Here is a 22324-nt window from a genome sequence, read left to right as displayed (position 1 = left end):
GATGCCCGAGAGCTAGCACTTCTAATACGTATTGTAGATTATTCTCAGGTTACTCTAGATACAACAGTATCTCATCAGCACCATCGTGCCATGTAAATTAATTCCTGCTTCTTTATATTCCTTTCGGATGAAGACAGCCAACGGCTCAAGCGCCAGGACAAAAAGCATAGGAGACTAATGGCATCCTTGTCTTGTGCCTTTCTGTAAGACCCATTGTTCTGAGATTTGGCTACCTGTTTTGACCCTGGCTACCGGCTGGCTATATAGTAGTTGGACCCATTTAATATAGTTGGGGCCTATCCCTAACCTCCTTAATGTAGCCAATAACCAGGGCCATCTGACCAAATCGAAACGCTTTGACTGCATCTAATGAAGCCACCACATACTGGTCTTTACTGCTCTTGGTGTAGTCTATTATATGGTGTAGCCTACGCAGGTTGCCTGTGATACTCCTCCCATATCCTGTCTGGTCCAGATGTATTAATGTGGCTATTGAGGCTTTTAATCTATTCGTCAGTAAACCCGTTCAAATCTTCCCAACTTGATTAAGTAATGAGAGAGGCCTATACGATATATGTTCATAAACTTAGGGCCTCATTCCGAGTATGGAGGTAGCCATGCCACTTTTAGCGGCATGGCTACCCCCATACCGTGTTCCTGGAATGTGGAATTACCGGGCCATTCCAACCTTGGAGGGCCCGGTAATTCCCTTTCCAGGAACCCAGACACGGTACATCCCCATTCCCATTTGAGCCGCCATAGGGCTCAATGGAAATGAGGAGGATGCTAACAACGGACCCATTAATGACGGACCCGTTGTAAGCATCCTAGTCCACTCGCGGGATCTGCTAAGGACGTCTGGTAAAACCAGGCATTCTTAGCGGGTCCCGCGAGTGGATCTCGTAATGGGGCGGTAGAAGGATAACAGCGCCGGCAGCTCTACCGGCGCCGTTAACCCTCTACTGCATTCCTCGTAATGAGGCCCTTAGTCTTTTCAAGACCAGCTAATAACAAAAACAGGAATACATCACATTTATTGTACAGTTCACTCCAGTGGTGTGCACAAAGATGTTAAGTTTCTGCTCTGCCCACAGTATTTAAGGCCTCTTTCACTGCCTTTGTTCCCTCTAAAGTTTATTCACATGTTCTAGTTTTCCCAGCCGATAGATGTCACAATGGAGTTGATTCATGGGTTTTGTTTTGATAAATCTGAGTCCAAACTAAAGTATTTTTCTCTGAATTTCAAGGGTTTTCTTATGCTATATCCTCTCCAGGACACTCTGGCCAAGGCCACTCTCCGTGCTTCATTAATGTTAATGTTAAAGGATATATGTACCACGCACTATCACCACCGGAGTGGTCCCCTGGCGCTCTGGCAGATCAGAAACAAAAGGAGGTAAGTAGGGCGTGTTAGTGGAACAAAGTTTGGAGAAGAGCAAGGGAGCTATGGAGTATTGTTGGCAGCTTCAGTTTGGTTAACACAGTTCGGCAAGCATATTGGTGTGTTATTCGGTTCTGAGTCCGTGTGCTGTTGTTTGGGGGTCTGTTTGGTGTGATTGTTGTCTCGGTGTGGTGAAGTGCATGCGGGTTGCTGTGGCTTTAAGAGGTGTGGTTGTGTTTGGTTAGAGTGTGAGAGGTGTGTGAGGATTGGTGATGTGGTTCTTTTTTCCCCTTTTTTTGTTGGGTTAGTTAGTAACCTTGTTGTTGGGAGAGATGCATATTTCTATTGTGTCTCCTTCACGGTCTAGAGAAGCTTGCTTCCTATCAGTTTCAGTGCGAAAGGCTGTCTCATCTCTCTGTCATTATGCTAAGTTAGCTACTTTCGTGTTTCCATCTATGTGTTTGGTCAACCCTTTTATCCCAGTTTGTCTTTGCTGTAACCTAGTTTTTTGGATTGATTTACTTGTGAGCTACACCTGTACCCTACGTCCTTTCTGAGTGGGTAAGGTTGTTGGTAGTGTTGGGCATGTATGCCAACTTCTTTCTTCATGGGGTTGCCGTTTGTGTTCTATTCTACCTAGCGTTGTCTCTCTTTTTCTTATCAGAGTTTCCCTTAGTCTGTTCTTGGTGTTGTCTGTGCCATCATGTATTCTGTCAATCTGTTCTTTGTGTTTCTTGTTTGATTGTTTTAGTTGTTTCAATTTGGTTCTGAGGTGATGAAGAGTGAGGTTTTTAGAAGTTTTCTAAATTTTAGGTGGTCTTTGGTGTTTCTAGATTGGGAGCCAGTGTAGTATTTTTAGTGCTGGGTTGGTCTCTTCTGGAAAGTTTGAGGAAGTGTCTGGCTGCTGCATTTGCATAGTCGATTCTTGACATTATGAGAGCAACGATTGTCAGAGTTTTGTGGGTGAAGGAGGGGAAAGGTAGGATTTTTCTTGTTGTGCGAAGAAGGAAGAAGCATTTCTTATTGCCTTTACCTGTGATTCTAAGGTTAGGGCATTGTCCATTAGGACTCCCAGGTTTTTTACTACCTTAGATGGTGTGGGTTCGGTTCCCATTTCCGTTGGCCAGGGAACGTAGGTGATGTTTTCTTGGTTTTTGGATATAATCATGATTTCCTGATGTTGGATTTCAAGTTGTTGGCGTCCATCCAGTCAAAGATTTCTTTTAGACATTCTATTAGGGTTGAGTGATCTGTTTGACCATCTTTGATTTTGTAGACGATTTGAGTTTCATCTGCGTAGTTGTAGCATGTAATGTTTATTAAGTTCCTGATTACTGGATTCTGGTAAATGTTGAAGTATAGTTGTGATAGTGAGGATTCTTGTGGTACTCCACAGTCGTTAACTCGTGGAGTAGATTTGAAGGGTTTTATCCATACGGTTTCTGTTCTACCTGCTAGGAATGATTTAATCCAGCGTAGTGCCATGTCCGTTATACCTATATCTTCCAATCAGGGTGTCATGGCTTACTGTGTCAAAGGCTGCAGAGAGGTTGAGTAGAATCAGAGCCAACGTTGAGGTGGAGTCTGCACTTGTTTTTAGGTCGTCCCACATGGATAGTAGTGCCGATTCTGTTCCTCTTGCGGGTCTGAAGCCAACTTTTGCTTGGTCTAGCAAGTGATGTTTTTCTACATGTTCTTGGGTTAATTTGTATACGTACGTTTCTAGGAGTTTTGCCAGGTAGGGAATGTTTGAGACCGGCATGTAGTTGGAAATGTCTTCCACGTTGCCACTTGTATTCTTTAAAAGTGGCTTTATATATGCTGATTTGAAGGATCATGGTACAGTTCTTGCTGTGAGCGACAGATTTAAGAGGCTTCTGTAATATTCTGATGGTGTTCCTTGTGTGAGTATTGATTTGTAGATGTTGTAAGAGGATTCAATTCAGCACTACAGCTAAGTTAACGCCTAGTCTAGAATACTGAATGAAAACCCTTATTGATATATCTTTATGTCCAGTTCATGCGTTCTGGATGACTACCCCTATATAACACCCCTCTCTTGGAATCCCCCTGACCCCACTGAGCCAAGAAGTAGTTCTGTTTTGCAAGTTTAAAAGGTTTATTTGATAATTTAAAATATATATATATCACACTTTATAATAAATTAATAATTGAATAGCACACTTAATCTGATATGATAAAGATCAACAACGGAGAATCTGGCACTAGCACACTTCTTATAATCACTAATGAGTTGACATGAAATGGATAAGGTAGCACACTGGTAAAATAGGTACAGAAGTATAATGTGGTAGAGAATGCTTTATAGGGTTCAAGGAAATGCAAGGTTGAATGAATGAAATGCAGTATAGAAAATACTCAATATGATTTCAACAAAACAATGTAATCACTTTTCTCTGGCAATCCCCTCCCCCCCTTGATACAATGCAAGGAAATGGAAGGAAGCACACAGTTCTCAGAAATGCAATCAAATGTGATTCAGTTCACCCCAGCAAGCTTAGACTACAGAAGTTTGAAAACACAGGCCCAAATTGCTTTGATATGTGCTGGCAATGAATTAAAATATGCTAAAATGCTTTTAATTCCCCTTCAGAGGTTCAGGGTGAGTGGTATCTAGTTAATATTAGTCCAGGCTCACACTAGCAATGATGCAGGGATAGTTAGCAGGTTAAACGAATTTCTGGCAAATGGAAGGCAAGCAGCAGCAGTTTTTACATGTGAAGAAATTTGCAAATCGCGGTAAAATTCGCGAATGCGTGTTCCGCGATTGCGGTAAAACTATAAGGGGTAGGAATGAAAGTTATTGCAAGTCTCTAGCACAAACGGTTGCGGAGATATGAGCGATTTTGTGAAGGTCATTTTTCAGATTTGAAATTTTAAAGTTCAAAAAGACAAGTGCAGCTTGCAACTAGGAAATGACAAGTGACAGCTTTACAAATGACAGGTGACAGTTAGGAGGCAGTTCTACTTAGATTAAATAGATTGAATTATATTATTTTAACTAGGAGATTGGTTCTGCACAGTTTTCTAGGTACTCACACTATATTCTTGAGTGAAATGGGCCTCGCCATGGATCTGGTCAGGTTTTAAACTCGCCTCTGGTCTCTGCACTTCACAGTGATCTGGGTCAGCTCTCTCTGGTTCTCTGGTCTGGGTCTCTAGTTCTGGATAGATTGAAGTCTCTAGTTTGGCTCTCTGGAGGTTTGATGGAGGTAAAGTATGGATTTCTCCGGCAGAGCTTCCAGCGGCAGATGGAATTGAAGCTCCCTATCTGTCCTGTCTGTCTGCTTTTATGTGTTTAGAATGTGGGTGTGTTCTAGCATCACTGACCCTACCTCTCTCTCAGCTTCTAATTGGTCAAACTTCCATTTATCATTTGATTGGGGAATGAACTGTGAGTCAGAGGGATGTCATTTTATGGCTTGCAGATAGGACACTCCTCTGTCAGATTGCACACATTCTATATTTGATAATAAAAGACATATTTCACAGTTACACAGTTGCTTGAAATTACATATACATGGTGTGGCTGAATTTAGCCATGTCTCTGTCCAAATCTGCTGTTTCTAAGAGCTTGCATTCAGAAATGGTACATAATTGACTTTTTAACTGATTTTTCACTTTCTGACATTGACCCAACTTTACATACATGTGTGCAGGGAGTATGGACATTAACTGATGAAGTTTCAGATTTTTAACATGCATACATTTAGAGTAATATCCACTTTTCCGCTAAAACCCCCCTGAACACGCCACCGGGTCGAAAAACCTCTTAAAATGTGGGCAGAAAAATCACAAGAATTATGGTATCATTTATAAAATTTTCACATGTCTGCTCTATGAGTTATTCATCTTTTTAAAGTTATGTTCTGGCTCCAAAGGGGTGTGGTTTCCTCTCAGCACAAGGTTGAATTTCTGGTTTTTCCAGTTCTGCCAAGCCAGCTTGCTCTCACAGGCAGTGCCCCTCCCCTTTCCTCAGGAGGAAGCCACTTTTTACGACCATTTACGACTCCTGCCAATAAAACCTTTGCCTGAGCAAGGACAGGGCTTTGTTCACTTTCCTGCAGAGCACAGGTAATTCAATGATCAGATAGATGGCATATCCTTAGTGTGAGCAGCAAAAGGGCAGCTAGGCCTGGGAACACAGCTGTGACTCAAGTTTCACTCCTGATGGGGGTAGTTGCCAGGCAAATTGGAATCTCTTTAAGCTGTCATTTCTGTTCCCCAGTTTCTGCATTCAAATAAAACTAAACATTTTCACATATGCAGCTAGAAGGCTGATTCTAAGTTTAAAACTATGACATTTAAACAATTGCAAAGGCATGTGACACCAAACATAGGTCACTCATTTAATCTAAACATTTTCGATTTTAGTGTCTTTAAATCCAGTGCAACTTAAACTGCTGCAATCCACAGCTCAGCCAGTCTTGTTATAAACCTTCAAGTCACTTCAGAATATCACTTTACATTGTATCCACCTCTCAGTAAGTCTTTCTTTGGCCTGCTTTGGGTTCATTCATTTTTACACAAAAAAGTAAAATCTGGTGTTGTTTTAAATTGCCGGCTTTTGGATAGTGGTGAGTCCTGGTACTGCACCCATTTTTGGGATTTAAGAATGAATTCCCCACAATTCTAGGTTGCATTTGGCAATCAGCATTGCCATTCCCAATGGTTTCAGACTACTGTGCGGGTAGTCCAATGGTGGTTTTAAAGCGCTTTGAAGCTAACCGGCGCTACTGTTTTTCCTTTGGCAACCCATTTCCCTCATGGCAACCCGGCCTTTCATTCTCGCACTGGTGGGTGGCAAGTGAGGCAACCATTTTGGTGGGCGCACAAACTGCGCAGCTTTCCTGGATTTCGGCGCACATGTGGGTTTTCTGCCATCTTGAATTTTCTAAGCCCACAGCACCAAATGTTGTGGCATGATAGCTTAAACGTGGGTCAGGACACCCAACAATGTCAGGGGGGTAGGGATCCATGGGTGATCCCGCTTTTATGCGGTGTTTTACCAGCTTGACGAATGTCTCCACTGATATTTCCGGGAAGGTTTGGAGTTTGTGCTGTGGCTTCTCGTCAGGTCCGGTTGGTTGAGTGTTAGGGTTGCTTGGTCTGTTTTGTATGATTTGTCGGATGTCGTTGATTTTGTTTTTGAAATGGTCTGCCAAGTCGTTACACAGTTTCCCTGAGGTGGTTGGAGTGTTGTCGCAACCTGGTGAAAATTAGTAAAAAGGATTGAGGCCCACCCATATCCTTCGGATGTGGCCCATATCTCCCTGCCTGTTAACTAACTAGAGCACACCTGCAGTAGGCCTCTGCAATGGGCAGTGCCCACAGTCTTTGACTGTGTCCATATCCACATTGCAAAAATTAGGCAAAAAGACAAAAGCGCCCTGGCTGTGACCTTATCCACTGTTCTTGTTGCACCAGATAGCCTAAATGTCTGTGGGATGGACTTACAGCCGAGGCACATATCCCCCTTACAACCCACCGGTATTGGGCACTGCCCCTAGTCAACTGGTCTACCCTGGGCCACTGGCGCCCGATTTTACTCTTCACTGTTCAGCTCTTTTTCGTAAATGTTTACAATTGAAAGTAGGGCATGCAAAAGCAAGTACGTACTAGTGTATATTGGTCCCTTGCATACAATTAAACATGTTTACAAAATGACCCACTTGGTCACCCACTTTGAAAAAGCTTTTTAGGAAGCCTCACTTTCTTCTTGTATACATTTACTAAATACTTACAGCCAACTTAATCCAATGGCTTGCGTCAATGAAAAGCAAGATGGTGTTTTTTCTACACGTGGGAATAGTCAACCGCTCAACAATTTTTAAGTCTTTCCCATCCGCATTGCAACTCTCCATGTGGCCCCTTCCTCTTTTCTAGGTCTCTCCTTGTGTAAACCATCTATAACCCACTCCTAGTACCTAGCCCTTTTCACTCTGTGGTTGTTTGACGCATTTTCTTTTTGAGTGCGTCTTCCGATTTTTCGATAGGTATCCCGCGGAAATCCTGCAGGATTCACCCAGTAAGATGAAAAAGGTCTCTCCAGAACACTCCGTAATTTCCCACTTCACATGTTTCTGATTTCTCACTCTGCCCTTCTACCCTCATATAAAAGCACACCTTTCCTCCTCCAAAATATCATTTAGAACACTTTTCTTGTTCGGTGTCACTCAGGATTACCACAAAAATCATGGTGGAAAAAATGACGGCTTTTCATTTCTGAAAATTAATAATGGCATATTTATAAACGTTTTTTAAAAACTACTGCATGATTTTACCCCAAACCAGAAAGAAAAGGTACATCTCAAGTGCTTTCTGCCCAACTTGTTTCTTCTTTGGTGCAAATTCAACCAGCAGTTATTTTGCTAAATGTTTTCTGTGTAAACATCTTTTCTATGTGGAAAATGAATGGGAGCGTGCCATGAACAGCATTTTGCATTTTCCTAATCATTTTTTTAACCATTAAACACATTTTCTTTGAACATTCTCTTATCAATGGGCCTGTGCCAGGTGCTTTCCTGGGAGTTTCATCCAAATCCATCCAGCAAACCAAAATGTATTAGCAATAGAATTTTGGGAAATCGCAATGCAAATGACATTTTGGTTTTATAGTGCATCCTTTAATTACGGAGAAACCGAAGATCTATTGGATTTGTGATAATTTTATTGCTAATAACTTTGCCTCATATTGTACCTGTATGACATTTTTCCGAGATGGTTTCTGCACTAACCCCCCCGAATCCAGAAAGTTTGGCGGAAATGTGTGCAACGGTGTAAAAGATATATCATTTGTGGAAAAAAGGGAGTGTTTCTTACCTTGTGCAGTGGTTTTCCCATAAGGGGAAATTAACATACATTGAACAGACACAAAGCCTAAAATGCTAGATAGATTTGCTTCAAATTTTGGTTATTCAGTATTTGTTTTTATTTATACAGAAACAGGTTGGGCACAAAGTGGTGCAACTGTGCCATTTTGTGGTTCACTGCAAATCCATCCAGTCATTTTTTGAAAGTTTGGCAGAGAATGTAAGGCCATTTGCACCAAAATCTTTTCTATATCGCCCATGGTGCATTCCAGAAAAGTAGATTTTCAAAAATAAAAAGTGGTCTTTTTTTCACTTTCACCAATGCAAGCAGTTCTCATATGACATCCTATAAAACTGAACACTTATTATGTTCTAAAAATGATATTAGGAGAAGTAAAAGCAGTTATTTCCTCTGAGGAGGGATGTGGGAAGACTGAATCATTAGCAATTGGGAAGTTCGAGAGTGTGTCTGGTGGGCTAAGGATAGCATTTCATCGTTTCTGGAGAATTGTGAGGTTCTCACTAGAATACTTTTAGAACTGCAATAAGTGGTGTCATACGTGAGGTCATCAGTGTGTGCATAGGCTAGGTAAAGGGGGACTCCGAGCAGAGGTGGCGTAGTTTCTAACATTTGCTGATTTTCAACTGTGATTTTCAATGGTTTTGTTGTGTTACACAATCACCTAAATATCACTTTCACTGAACTTTGTTAACTGAATTTCAAGGGTTTTGCTGCATTGAACTGTTTCAACTAAACTCTTAACTGAAGTCTATTCACTGATATGTATGTGTAAAACATATCTTTATATTTTACTTACTGATATGAGAAGACATCGATTTTCCTTAAGAGCACCACAACATCCAATGACACCAAGGATTGCCAGAAAACATCCGACAGCTATACAAAAGTATCCAACATTGACAAAGTGGGCCGCATAAGTCCCTGTGATCTTCAGAACGGAATCAGCGCTGTACTTAGTCCATGTTCCCAAAATTAGCAGAAAAAGACCAGCAACCTGAAAAAGGAAGAACAATGCTCTGGAGACAGCAGAAAGATGCAGAATACAAAACATTATCTATAAGCCACATAGCATCATCATCATCATTTTATGTTGTAAAGATTTTGCCATAAAAACACACTACAACATGTATTAAACACGCAAACACATTAATATGCAATTTAAAAGCAGCAATTTAAATATGCAAATATTTATAGAAACATACAACATATTAGACCAACCGCTTATTAACAAATCATGCCTTCCAAAAATAACCCACAGCATTATTTACTTCTGTATGTGCTGCCTTTAAAAGTAAACCTAATGCTGCTGTGCGGGACTTGGCATTATGTTTCTCAAACACTGGTCTCTGCCATATCTTTCTGAAAAGTTTATAGTTCATAAAAACAAACAAGAGATGGGGAATATCTTCCATGCTGGGGGGATAGCTCAAGGAAAACACGCAAGCAAGACAACACAGAGCAACACACGTTAGAAACCCTGTCCCGCGCTTAGAGGCTGGACTCTGGCATCTAGAGCTATATAAGAACCCAATTGCATTTCTTTTCAATGCCTCCAATACAGCAATTGTAAACTCCATCAGCATCTCTCCAGCTTTTTTATCTAAACCCCATTGTTATTGTATTTAAAAGAAGAGCCGTCATTTATTTCATAGGCACTGTGAGAAACCAGATTGTGTCTCACTTGCTAGTCCCCGGGGATCTGTCATCCAGGTGGCCAGGACACGCACATCGCTTTAGGATCCAGTTCCTGGGGGTGGATCAGTGCGGGAGGATCACCCGGGTGAGGGATCTTCGGGGACTGGGAGTAGGACATCTGATGTTGAGACGCGGTATCCCCTTCCTTGTAACAGCTTTACTCCATCCTACCCAGTAGGATATTTAGGAACTCTTACCCCCCCCACCTTTTACAACACAAACACTTTCTCACTGACTCACTGACAGCCCGCTCTAAGGGAAAACAGACTAACACCTGAGCCATGTACCTGACATGTTCCAATACTATGATCAGATGATGTCAGGCAATTAGTGACAATCACTCCTGAACTTCCATTACACTTCCCCTCAAGGATAAAAGGCAGAGCACGAGACCAGACTCTGAGCGAGGCAAAACACACAAGCAAACAGCAGTTCCGAGATGGCAGTTTAACTGGAGAAGAAAGACAGCGAAACAGAAAGGGATCACAAGGAGGGAAGTACACTTGACCTTTTCGACAAGGAACCGTTGCTTTCATGAGTACTCAAGACTGGAAAGCGTAAGACCAAGAAAACAGGCTGAAGAATCCCGCATTGTGTGTCAGAGATACCCGGGGCCCTCCCACATTAATAATCAAGGCGGGGAGAATCACCAGTGTGAGAAACCTGAAGGTGTCTCCCTGACTAGTCCCCGGGGATCTGTCTTCCAGGTGACCAAGACACAGCCACCGCTATTGAATCCATTTCCTGGGGGTGGACCAGTGCAGGAGGATCACCTGGATGGGGGGGTCCTTGGGGAGTGGAAGTGGGACACCAACCGGTGAGACGTGGTGCCCCCTTTCCTGTGACACCTTTTCCCCATCCTACCTCGTAGTTTACTCAGAACTTCTACCCTCACCCTCTTTTCCAACACAAACACTTTCCTACACCGAAACAGACAACGGATCAACATCAGGGCAGTTTACCTGACATGTCCCAACACAAGCGTGAGGAAGAGCCAGGCAATTAAAAATAACTAGGCACACCTGATGGCCCTTTCCATTCCCCAAAGTGGTAAAAGGCGGAGCATGAAAGCACACTTCGAGCAAGGCCGAACGCACAAGGAAGCAGCGATTCCCGATCAGCAGTTCAAACGGAGGAGAAAGGCTGAGAGACCTGGAGGGACGCCGAAGAGGGAATTGCCCTTACTCTTTACAAATCAGATCTGCGAAGCCTCCGAAAGGGAAAACATAAGACCGAGAAGTGCAGCTGGTGTGTGGTGTGACAGGTGTCAACGGCACAAAGGGCCCTCTCCGCGATTGTCAAAGCGGGGCAAAGCGCTTGCTGCTGTGGTGCCGTCCTTGACTCCCAAGACAAGAAACTGCAACAGTTCAGCATAGCCGGTGAGTTGGAGAAGACAGATAGTAAAACCAAACTGTGCTGGGCCCAAGGTTTGCAGGCGGCAACCTTGTTGAACAAAGAACTTGTGTAATTGAACTTTAAAGGAACCCTAGTAAAAGGTTCAGAAGCAGAGTGGTCAGGCGTTGCAGGGACGTTCATTCGAAGGAAATGAACCAAGGCCAAGAGGCCTTAGGAGAGGCTGGTGTGAAGTGTCAAAGTGTCAAAGTGGTCCCACGAGGGGCGAAAGTCTTTGACACATAGAGGACAACTGTGTGAAGCCTGGCTGGAGGCTTTAAGGAAAGCCTGGTTGAGAGGCTTTAAAGAAAGTCTCACTGAGGGCTAAGACCCCAATTTAGGAAAAGGGAAGAATCTAAGTGGTCGTGTGATCTGTGCCGAAAGAAAGCTAGGGGAAGAGAATCCCCCACTTTTTCTGATGAAATGATTGAATCATGAACTGTGTTAGAATGGCGAATGGCTATGTGAACCCGAAGGAGGGATCCCACAGGGAAAGGTAAGAGAAGTAAATCCTGCATTGTCATAAAACTGAGTGAACTGTGAAATTGGCAAATGTGTACCCGATGGAGGGATGCCTGCAAATTGGGAGCATACAGTGATATACCCGTGAACATTGTGGCGACAAGTTTTGAACCCGGCTGAGGTATGCCTGCAGTGAATAGTTGTTGAAAAAGACAGTGAGACTGTTGAGTGCCATGTTTTGAGTGAAAGGTCATAGTGAACCCGATTGAGGGAGGCTAACGTTGTAAGAAGGATCGGATCCGGCTGAGGTGGTTCCAAGGGGCGAAGAGCAATCGCCCAGCGTGAAAGATTACCAAAGGAACTTTTGTTTTGTTTATTTTTTATGGTTCATCAGGCCTCCTAAGGCAAGAGACTTTGCAGGAAAGAGACTTGGCACCAGAAGGTCCTGGAATTGTTGAAAGGAACTATAACCTTGTGCTGGCGAGGCCCAGGAGTCTGCTGTGCTCAAAGGTCCTGCCTTGTCCTATGCTAAAAACGTGGGGAAGGAAGACCCCCAGCTATAACATTCTGACTTATCATTTTTTGAACACTTCTTTCTTTTCTTGTGAACATTATCCCACACTCTTTTTGAAATTAGCTGTAAGGATTGGCAATAGTTTTTTTTTTATAGGCCCTTTAATTTGACAAGACACCACTGGGACTGCCTTATTATTTGATGGTCAACACTTGCTTCCATCTTAGATTTAGGTTTAGATTAGGCGTTGTTCAAACCCATTTATACAGTTGAATAAACACCCTTGAACTGTGATCACTTGTCTCTGTCTTTACTGTTGCCACCATGAGTTCCTTACACCAGACACTGTGGCCTGTCCTTGGCTACCAGTACAAAGCAGCGTAACTGAAATCAACACAGCCGGTGAGTTGGGTAGACTGATACACGACCGGTCTGTGTTGAAGCCAAAGTTGCAAGCGGCAAACATTGTATGGCGAGCTCTGGAACGAACATTGTTAAAACTTGATTGATAAGAGACGCGAGTGAAGTTAAACTTCTGAGTGATTAAACTTTAAAGCATGCTATAATATCTTTGACAGAGTGGTCAGACACGGAGTGGGTGCTCAATCGAAGGTCTCTTTAAGGTATCCAACGAAAGTAGATACATTTGATCCAAGCCCGGAAAAGGGAGATAATTTGAAAGTGAATGAATGAATGTTAATCAGAGTGGTCCTGCGACATGCCAAGCAAAATCCTGCGTACAGTCGAAAGAGGAAACAGAGACAGTTTGGAAAAATACATGAGTCTGGTCCGAGCGCAGCAGAGGGAGACCATTTGAAGATTTTGTGTTGAAGTGGGTCTGAACCCGGGGTGTACAGTGAATCACCCAAGAAGATTGTGTGTTAAAGTGGGTCCGAGCCCGGCAGAGGGGGACCCGAGGTGAGTCGAAAATCACCCAAGAAGTTGTACATGAACATCCTGAGGAGGCCCTCTGAAGTAAGGGACTTTGAATGGCAAAAATACTTTGGTACAAGAAGGCCCTGACACCATGATTTTAACTGCATCCTCGTGCTAGAGAAGCCAGAGACTGTGCTAAGCTTGTGCATGCCGCCTTGCCCCGTGCTGAAAACGTGGGGAAGGGAAGCCAATGGCTTGAATATTCTGACATATCATTTCTTGAACACTTTTCTTTTGCATAACATTGTTTCCAACACTATTTGTATTTCGAAGTAAGCATTGGCAATAGGTTTATTAGTATAGGCCCTTTCATTTTGACAAGACACACTAGGACTGCGTTATTATTATTTGATGGTCGTATCTTGCTCCCATCTTTAGATTTAGTATTAGATAGGCGTTTTTCAAACCCAGTTGAAGTTCAATGAACACCCTTGAACTGTGATCACTTGTGTCTGTCTTACTGTTCGATACCATGCCTTCCATACAGCACAGAGGAGGTAATCTTGCTGAGGCATGTTTTACTCTCAAAAGGATTTTTGACATGACGATAAAAAGAAAGAAAACTCTATTTAGACGCTCTTTCCCAATCCTGCAGCTGCCACTCCTGGTCTGCTGTAGGGCTGATCTTCCTCTCTACTTTCCCAACAGTAACACCCTCCAACACTGAGTGGAAACTAGAGGAACGTAGTGTAAGCTGTCTTGTATAGCACCCATCTGCCACTATTTATGGTCTCACTGTGCTTGGCTCTGTAAGAAAAAAGGAGGGTGGGGTTCATTAGAGGTACCATGGGAAAGGCAGGTGCGAAATCTGTGGTGTTGATGTGTGCGGTTGGAAGCACTCTGTTCCTGACTGCCAATTTGCTTTCTATGGGTTTGGCAGAGAAACTTGGGAGTATGTTATCCATAGGTTTGGAGCGGTGTCCAGTCATAATTTCGAAAACATAATTTCGAAAGTAAAAAAAGTCGAATGAAAAATGACGAAAAAAAAAATGTCGAATTGTTTTTTTTTTTTCGATATTTTTTTTTGGCTCTAGTTTCTGTGAAAAAAATAGGTAAAAATAAAAAAAGGGGGGTTGGGGGGGAACCAGCCCATTTCGAAAAAAAACTGTCATTAAAAAAAATGCGACATTTTTTTTTTCGATGTTTTTTTTTCGACTTTTTGACTTTTGAATATTTTGTATTCGAAATTATGTCTATGAACCGTTTGGAGCCCAAGGGCTAATAGACTACAGCACTTTGGGTCTGGTTAGCCACTCATGTGGAAGAGTGTAACAGGGCTAAAGAGGAGAGCCTAGACATGGCTCGGTTAGTGTTGATGTGCTAACATCTGGGCCTGTGGTGGCTGTCTGTGGGGAGGAGGGGGCTTTATGTGTATAGCGTAAGGTGGTAGGATATCTTTATGGGGAGTCAGTTTGTAGGGGGAAGCCGCAAGTAGGCCTTACAAGGTAAAACAATCTGCAACCTAGCATTCCTGCCCTTGGCCATTTGCAGACATGTGCCATTTCTCTAGCTCCCAATGCCACCTTTCACTCCCTTGCTCACTTTCTCTCTGTCTGTCTCAAATAGATACTGTGATGAATCAGAGGATGTCATCACCCCTTTCCCTGGAATAGCCTCCCCCTATGTGGACCACCTGGGGGACTCAAGGTAACGCTGAATGACAAGACTGGACGTTGAAAATATGTCTGAGAATCTCTTGTGAGCGCCTATTGCCACCAGGTATGTCTAGCAAGACTCGACTTGGATACTCGTACATGCTAAATTGAACATGATAGAAAGTACCTAATCCAGGGAGCATTTTAAAGGAAACATATCCCTGTCAATTGACTAATGGCAAAACCCTAGCGATTTGCTGCTATACTGGGAGTGGAAGGCTTTCTAGCTCTCTAAATGACCTTGAGCTTGTAGCTCGAAAGGACCAAGTGACCACGTTTGAATTCCTTTGTAACCAACTCACTCATCAGCGATGATTGAGGGGACAGGGCACACACATTCCCTCTATGCTTTGTCAGAACCTCCAGAAAGATGTGGAGAAACATCGGCCCTTCAAAGTGAGCTCTATCAGGTCGGTGAAACAGGTACTGCCTGGCCAGTGAGAAGCCACAGTGATCATTAACGCATGATATGATATATGATATGATATGGCATTTATAATGCGCCAGTACACAAATGTTTCCAGGCATGACAAGACAAGGAGGGGGAAACAGAGAGGACAAAACAACAATCTTACTAGGCCCTGTGTCATTCAGATCGCGCGAGTGCAGGAAAGTGGAATGGGAGAAGTGCTGAGGGGGAACTCTAAAATGCAGCCAGCGTGTGGCTCAGTGCAGGTAACTCAAAAAGTGCAGCCAATGGGTGGGGCATAAGTGCACAGAGAATAAACAGGTTACTCACCGTAGTGACCACCTTACTCCTAGTCCATAGTCCCCTTTCCCCCATACTTATGGGACATTCCTCCGTCCTGTGGGACGGGACCGGAGCACTTTGTAAAAGCATCAAAATTTTGCAAAAATGTTAGTCCTTCCTCTCTTTTACACGGGGTACCGCATGCGGCCGTAACTTCGCCCATCTTAGCTCTGCCCCGCGCATCGCCCATCAGTCCTTTTCTATCGCCAGGTCAGAGACCTTTAAGCAATAATAGAGGAACCTTATTAGAGGGGATGACGGGCGGGTGTATGGAGGAAAAGGGACTATGGACTAGGAGTAAGGTGGTCACTACGGTGAGTAACCTGGTTATTCTCCTACGTCCCGTCCCCTTTCCTCCATACTTATGGGAGATTCCCAAGCACTGCTCACAGGAACTACGGGTGGATGTAAAACCCCTTACTGAAAAGGTTCTTCAGCACAGCCTAGCCAAACTGAGCGTCAGATCTGGAGCTCAGGTCTAGCCAATAATGCTTACAAAAAGCCGATGGGGAGGCCCATGTAGCCACTTTTGTGATGGTCTCCCAGGGGACATATGTCTGAAAGGCAAGTGCAGCTGCTTTGCCCTGCACCAGGTGCGCATGAATTCCTTTAGGAGGCTGCAGACCTTGGACAGTGTAAGACTCCGTAATACAGACAGCGATCCATCTGGAGATAGTCGCCTTAGAGGCCTGTCTACCTTGTGGATTACCAAAGGTCACCAACAGTTGAGAAGAGCTCCTAAATTCAGATGTTCTGTCCAGATAGAATTTAAGAGCCCTTCTAACATCCAAACAATGCAGAACTCTTTCTGCTTCTGAAGCTGGGTTCGGAAAGAAGACCGGCAGGGAGATTGACTGATTCAGATGGAAATCAGAGACCACCTTTGGCAGGAAAGAAGGATTTGTCCGTAGGACCACCGACAGAGCTTGGAGCTCGCTCATACGCCTTGCTGAAATAATAGCGACCAAAAAAGACACCTTCCACGAAAGGTGCTTAAGGTCCACCGTGGTCATTGGTTCGAACGGTTTATGACACAACTCTGTAAGGACCACATTCAGATCCCACGTCGGGTGCAGCTTACAAACCGGAGGATAAAGACGCGTTAAACCTGCAAAGTGTCTCCTAATCACCGGATTTGACCATGAATAAGAACACTAGTCCGTGGATAGGTAGGTGGCTATCGCTGAAAGGTAAGTTCTGCATGATAAAACATGAACGCCTGACTCTGCCAGGTGAGACACGAAGGACAGCACCACGTCAATCGTAGCCACCCTGGGGTCCAGCTGTCTGGTTAAGCACCAGTGACAGAACCGAAGCCACTTTCTCTTATACTGAGACCTGGTCGACGGTTTCCTGGCTGCCTGGATTATTTGCATATTATCAGCAGACAGGTTGAGATGCTCTAAAGATCTGAACGATTGTGGGGAGGGGTGCCACAGCTGTCGATTCCTCTGGTGAAGCAGATCTGCACTCACCGGTAGCCTGATCGGTGCACACACCAACAGGTGTTGAAGTTCTGAGAACCAGAATCTGGCCGGCCACCACGGGGCTATGAGCAGAAGAGAACAGTTCACTGTGTTCCTCAGCTTGCAAATCATCTGATGAATCAGAGGCAGAGGTGGGAAAGCATAGGCCCTCATGTTGGGCCAAGGAATCTCGAGAGCACCCCCCAGGGAGGAGGCTCCCAGACCGTTTCTGGAGGCATACAGAGGCAGTTTCTTGTTTGCCGACGCTGCGAAGAGGTCCACTTCCGGAGTGCCCCAACACAGGACAGGTATATCCATGAAAGGATCTCCGCCTTCAGTTCCCACTCATAGCTGACCATTGTCCGCCGACTGAGGGCATCTGCCGTGACGTTCAGCTGGCCCGGGATGTGGACTGCTACCAGCCAGACACTGTGACAGACCGCCCACTCCCAAATCGGGATGGCCAGGTCCACAAGAGGAGGAGACTTGGTGCCCCCCTGTTTGTTGATGTAATACATTGACACCACATTGCCGGTGCGGATACGGACAACTCTGTTGGCAATGACCGGCCTGAACACCTTGAGCGCCAGGAAAATCAGCAGAAGCTCCAGATGATTTATGTGAAGGAACTTGTCTTGGGCGACCAAAGGTCCGAGACCTGAAGAAGATCCAATGTCGCACCCCACCCTAGAAGGGAGGAGTCCGTCGTGACCATGACCATCGGTGAAGGGGGTCTTGAAATCCCGCGTTCACCGACAGGTTGCTGAGCAACGACGACCACCACACTATGTCGCGTAGGTACCCCGCATAAAAGAGAGGAAGGACTAACATTTTTGCTAAATTTTGATGCTTTTACAAAGTGCTCCGGTCCCGTCCCATAGGACGCAGGAATGTCCCATAAGTATGGAGGAAAGAGGACGGGACGTAGGAGTAGAACATGTTATTTACCCCTGGTAAGGTTCTTTCAACTAGATGTTCCTCCAGCGTATTTCTCATCATTGACATGTAATGTCCAGCTTCAGCTGCTTTGGATTTTTTTCGATGTCTTCGAGTCGATGTCCCTCAAAGGACTCCAAGGGTGACGTCATCGGAGGATATATGTAGCACGCATGGTGCCAGTTGGCCTCAGTTGTGTTTTTCCCTCCTTGTGTAGCCCAGATACCCATTAATAAGGGCATGATAGTACTCAGCCTTGGTGGAACGGAAGCTGTAATAGCATGGGAAATTCTACAGAAGGGTAGGTTAGGAGGGTGAATACGTTGGAGGAACATCCAGTCGAAAGAATGTTACCCGGGGTAAGTAACTTGTTCTTCGAATGGATTGTGTCCTCCAACGTATTCCTATCTTTGACAGACTCAAAAAGCAGTATTTATGATAGGAGGAGTGTGTAGAATGTATATATTAAGGATTTTCCAGGCCAGAGTAAAGTACTGCCTTACCAAAGGCAACGTCTTGAGCATGGGACGCATCCAGACAATAATGCTTTGTAAACGTGTGCATTGATTACAACGTTGCAGCATCACAGATATTCCTAGTAGGAATGTCCCTTTGAAGGGCTGTAGATGTAGCCATGTCCATGGTGGAGTGAGCCCGCAAACCTTCAGGAGAGTCTTTACCTGCTAGTCTGTAGCATGCATTCAAATATGGTAAGAATGATCCATCTAGACATGGTCTGTTTGGAACAACCTGGCCTAATTTGTGTACTGTGTATCCTATAAGAAGTTGGTCGCCCACTCTCAACTTTGACATTCTGGAGATGTAAAAACTTAACGCTCTCCTAGGGACCAGCCTATGAACCCTTTCCTCCTCCTTTCCAGGAAGAGGATAGAAGGAAGGCAGAACAATGTTCTGACTTAAATGAAAATCCGAAACTACCTTTGGTAAGAAGGAGGGATTTACCCTTATTACAACCCTATCTTTGTGGAATATCGTAAAGGGTGGCTTGGATGAAAGTGTCTGCAACTGGCTCACTCTACGGGCTGATGTTAGAGCTACCAATAGTACTGTCTTAAAGGTTAACACCCTTAATGGACATGTGTGCACAGGCTCAAATGGCGTACACATCAGGAATTTCAAAACCAGGTTAAGGTCCCAAACAGGAACCTGAAAAGGAGATGGAGGGAACACATTAGTGAGTCCTTTTAGAAATTGAGTTACCAGTGGCATCTTGAAATAAGAACATTCTTCTGACGAGCGCTTAAAGATTAACAGTGCTGCCAAGTAGCCCTTAATGGTGCCGACCTGAAGGCCCTTATTTGCTAATGAAAGCAAACATGATAAAACATCCAGAGTTCTACACTGAAAAGGGATCAACATTCTTTTCTCTGCACCAGTTGCAAAACTTATTCCAACAGCAAAGGTACAGAGACTTTGTTACTGGCCTCCTGGCAGAAGGCAACACTTCCATTACCTCATTCGGGAGGTCCCAATCCTTGTATCTCAGCCTTTCAGAAACCAAGCGTTAAGGTTGAGAGTCATGACCTCTGGATGGAGAACCCGACCCTCCTCTCGGAAGAGAACGTCCTCTCTTTGTGGAAGACGCATTAGAGGACAGAAGGACATGTCCAGAAGGTCCGGGTATCATGTTCTCCTGGCCCAATCTGGGTCAATTAGGATCATGTGTTTCCTGAATCTTCTCAACCTCCTGATCACATGAGGAATGACGGGGACTGGACTGGAGGAAACTTCCCGTCCACCACGAACGCATCGCCTAGAGCTCGTGTCGAGGGAAATTCCCTTGAACAGTACTGCAAGCACTTCCGCTTGACACCAGTCGCATACAGATCCACTTGAGGGGTTCCCCAAAGGGTGAAATTCTCTTGAAGAACTTCCTGAGCTAGTTCCCACTAGTGGGAGACTGTGTTCTGCCTGCTCAGAGAGTCCACCGCCATGTTCTCCTTCCCGGCTAGGTGAACTGCTGATATGGAGATTCCTTCTTGAATTGCTCAATACCATAGCTACATTGCCTCCCTGCACAGTGGTAGTGACCCTATACCTCCTCTCCTGTTCAGGTAGTACATGGCCACTGTGTTGTCTGTCATTATCAGGACATTTTTTCCTAGTGCAGAGGGCAGAAAAGCCTTCAGCGCTAGTCTGATTGGTCTCAGCTCCAAAAGACTGTTGTGTAGTTTAGACTACGATGGAGACCAACGACCGATGATTGTCAGATCTTTGGCATGGGCTCCCCACTCCGTGAGTGAGGCGTCCGTCACTACTGTAATCTCCAGCCATGGTGGCCAGAAAGTCTATTTTTCCTCGCAGACTCACCACAGCCCTGTGAGACAATGGTTGGAATCTGAAGTCGGTACGACATGTTTCCTGAGAATTGGGACCATTGTGTTCTGTGAGCCCTTTGAAGGGATCTCATTCTCAGGCAGGCCTCTGGCACCAGACAAATTCAGGATGCCATGAGGCTGAGCAACCTCAAAAACTCCAAGTCCGCAAGACTTGGTTACCATCAGAAAAATTTCTTGAGCCCTCACCTCGGGTGGCAAGCTCTTTCCCGGGGATGTATCTATCACAGCTCCGATGTATTAGAGCTTTTGGGAAGGTGTCATGTGGGACTTCTTGTAATTGAGGGAGAAGCGCAGTCTGTGAAGAGATTGGCAGGTAACGTTGAGATGATCCCGGACTTGTTTGGGAGAATTCGCCCCGATCAGCCAATCGTCCAGGTAGGGATAGACGTGAATCCCTCCTCTCCTGAGACTCGCTTCCACCATTGCCATCAGTTTGGTGAAAAACCTCAGGGCGGAGGTCAGCCCGAATAGCAGGAATCGAAATTGATAGTGCAAGCCGCCAACCACGAACCTCAGGTATTTTCATTGCTTGGGATGGGTTGGCTCATGAAAATAAGCATCCTGAAGGTCCAATGACACCAAACAATCATGCGGTTGGAGGGCCTGAAGGATCTGAGAATGAGTGACCATCTTGGATTTGTCCTTCCTGAGGAACTTGTTCAAGTATCTCAAGTCCAAGTTGGGGCTCAGTCCTCTGTTCTTTTTGGGGATCCATAATTATTGAGAATACCAACCCTTGATCCTCTCCACAACAGGCGCCAGTTCTATAGCGCCTTTCTCTAGCAGGGTTAAAATTTCCTGCACAAGGAGCGGATCCAGAATCCTCAAAGAGTGTTTCGCCGGTGGATTGTTCTGAGGCTTCTTTATAAAAGGAAGGCAGTAACCGTGGGCTATTGTTTCCAGAGCCCACGCATCTGAAGTAATGTCTCGCCATTCTTCTAGATGCTGAGACAGTCTGCCCCCCACTGGTGAGCTGTGACTCAAGCCCTCAGTGGTTTTTTAGCAGCTGTTGCAGAGGCCGATGGTAAAGAGGCTGCAGCTTGAGCTGGCTTGGCACCTCTACCTCGTCCACTAGGAGGACATTTTCTTTGGCCTCTTTGACTGGCTTTTCCTCTAGCCCTTCCAAATAAGGAGTTGTAGCAAAACCCCTCTAAGGTTATCCATTAGGACGAAATGGCTGAGGATGCCTAACAGCGGCGCCTAAAGATTTGCCCGCCGCCTTCGTGGTCTGCAACTTCTCAAGGCTCTTGTCAGCCTTACTGCCAAAAAGATGAGACCTGTCAAAAGGCTGTTAGGCAGAATCCAGGGCAGTTCCCTTAGGGAGCACTACCCCAGATTAGGACTACAGGTGAGAGCAATAAATCCCCTTTGGTATAAGTCTGTACCACAAAGATTTAGTTGGTAGCTGTGGCTGAGCAGTCAGACTTATCTCAAGAGGGAGATGAGCAGTATTCAGGGTTGACACAAAAGGTAGTACAGTACTATAGAGCAAGGAAACACTGACCAAAGTTTTGTATTAAAAAGAGAATATGTATTTATGTTATACACTTCTAAGTCAACACATAGATCACAGTTAATAAAGTAAGTTAAGTTTAGTCAAAAGAAAAGCATATACAACTCCCTATTCAATTGTAGACAAGTTTTGCGGTATAGTGAAAACTGAGCAAAAGGGCACAGTGAAAACCTACTACAAATGGCACTCTACCAATTCAACGAAAGGGAGGGAAAGTACAAGTTAAACTGAAATATCTTCAGACACCCCCTAGCAACTCTTCCCTGAAGTTTTGTGAACAAGTAATGCACACTAACACTTTAACCAAAAGACAAGTGAATGAAAACTGAGCAAAATGGCACTCCACAAGTTAAAACAGTAGTAAGGAAGAGGGGTTTCGAAGATTTAGGTACATCAACACATTTCTCA

General features: G+C 44.6%; 1 protein-coding gene across 2 annotated transcripts in view; it reads right to left on the bottom strand.

Moving 5' to 3' along the window:
* The window catches only part of LOC138447793 (tetraspanin-1-like), an 861729-nt gene that overhangs the window by 461508 nt on the left and 377897 nt on the right, over positions 1-22324 (bottom strand). For both annotated transcript variants that reach the window (XM_069604145.1, XM_069604146.1), the window contains one exon: positions 9033-9230. In XM_069604145.1, coding sequence (XP_069460246.1) covers positions 9033-9230 — 198 coding nt within the window. The remainder of the gene's footprint in view (positions 1-9032; positions 9231-22324) is intronic.

This window comes from Ambystoma mexicanum, chromosome 3q, assembly GCF_040938575.1.
Source record: "Ambystoma mexicanum isolate Mex_15411 chromosome 3q, UKY_AmexF1_1, whole genome shotgun sequence".
Classification (NCBI taxonomy): domain Eukaryota; kingdom Metazoa; phylum Chordata; class Amphibia; order Caudata; family Ambystomatidae; genus Ambystoma; species Ambystoma mexicanum.
This window is presented reverse-complemented; position numbering and strand designations above follow the sequence as displayed.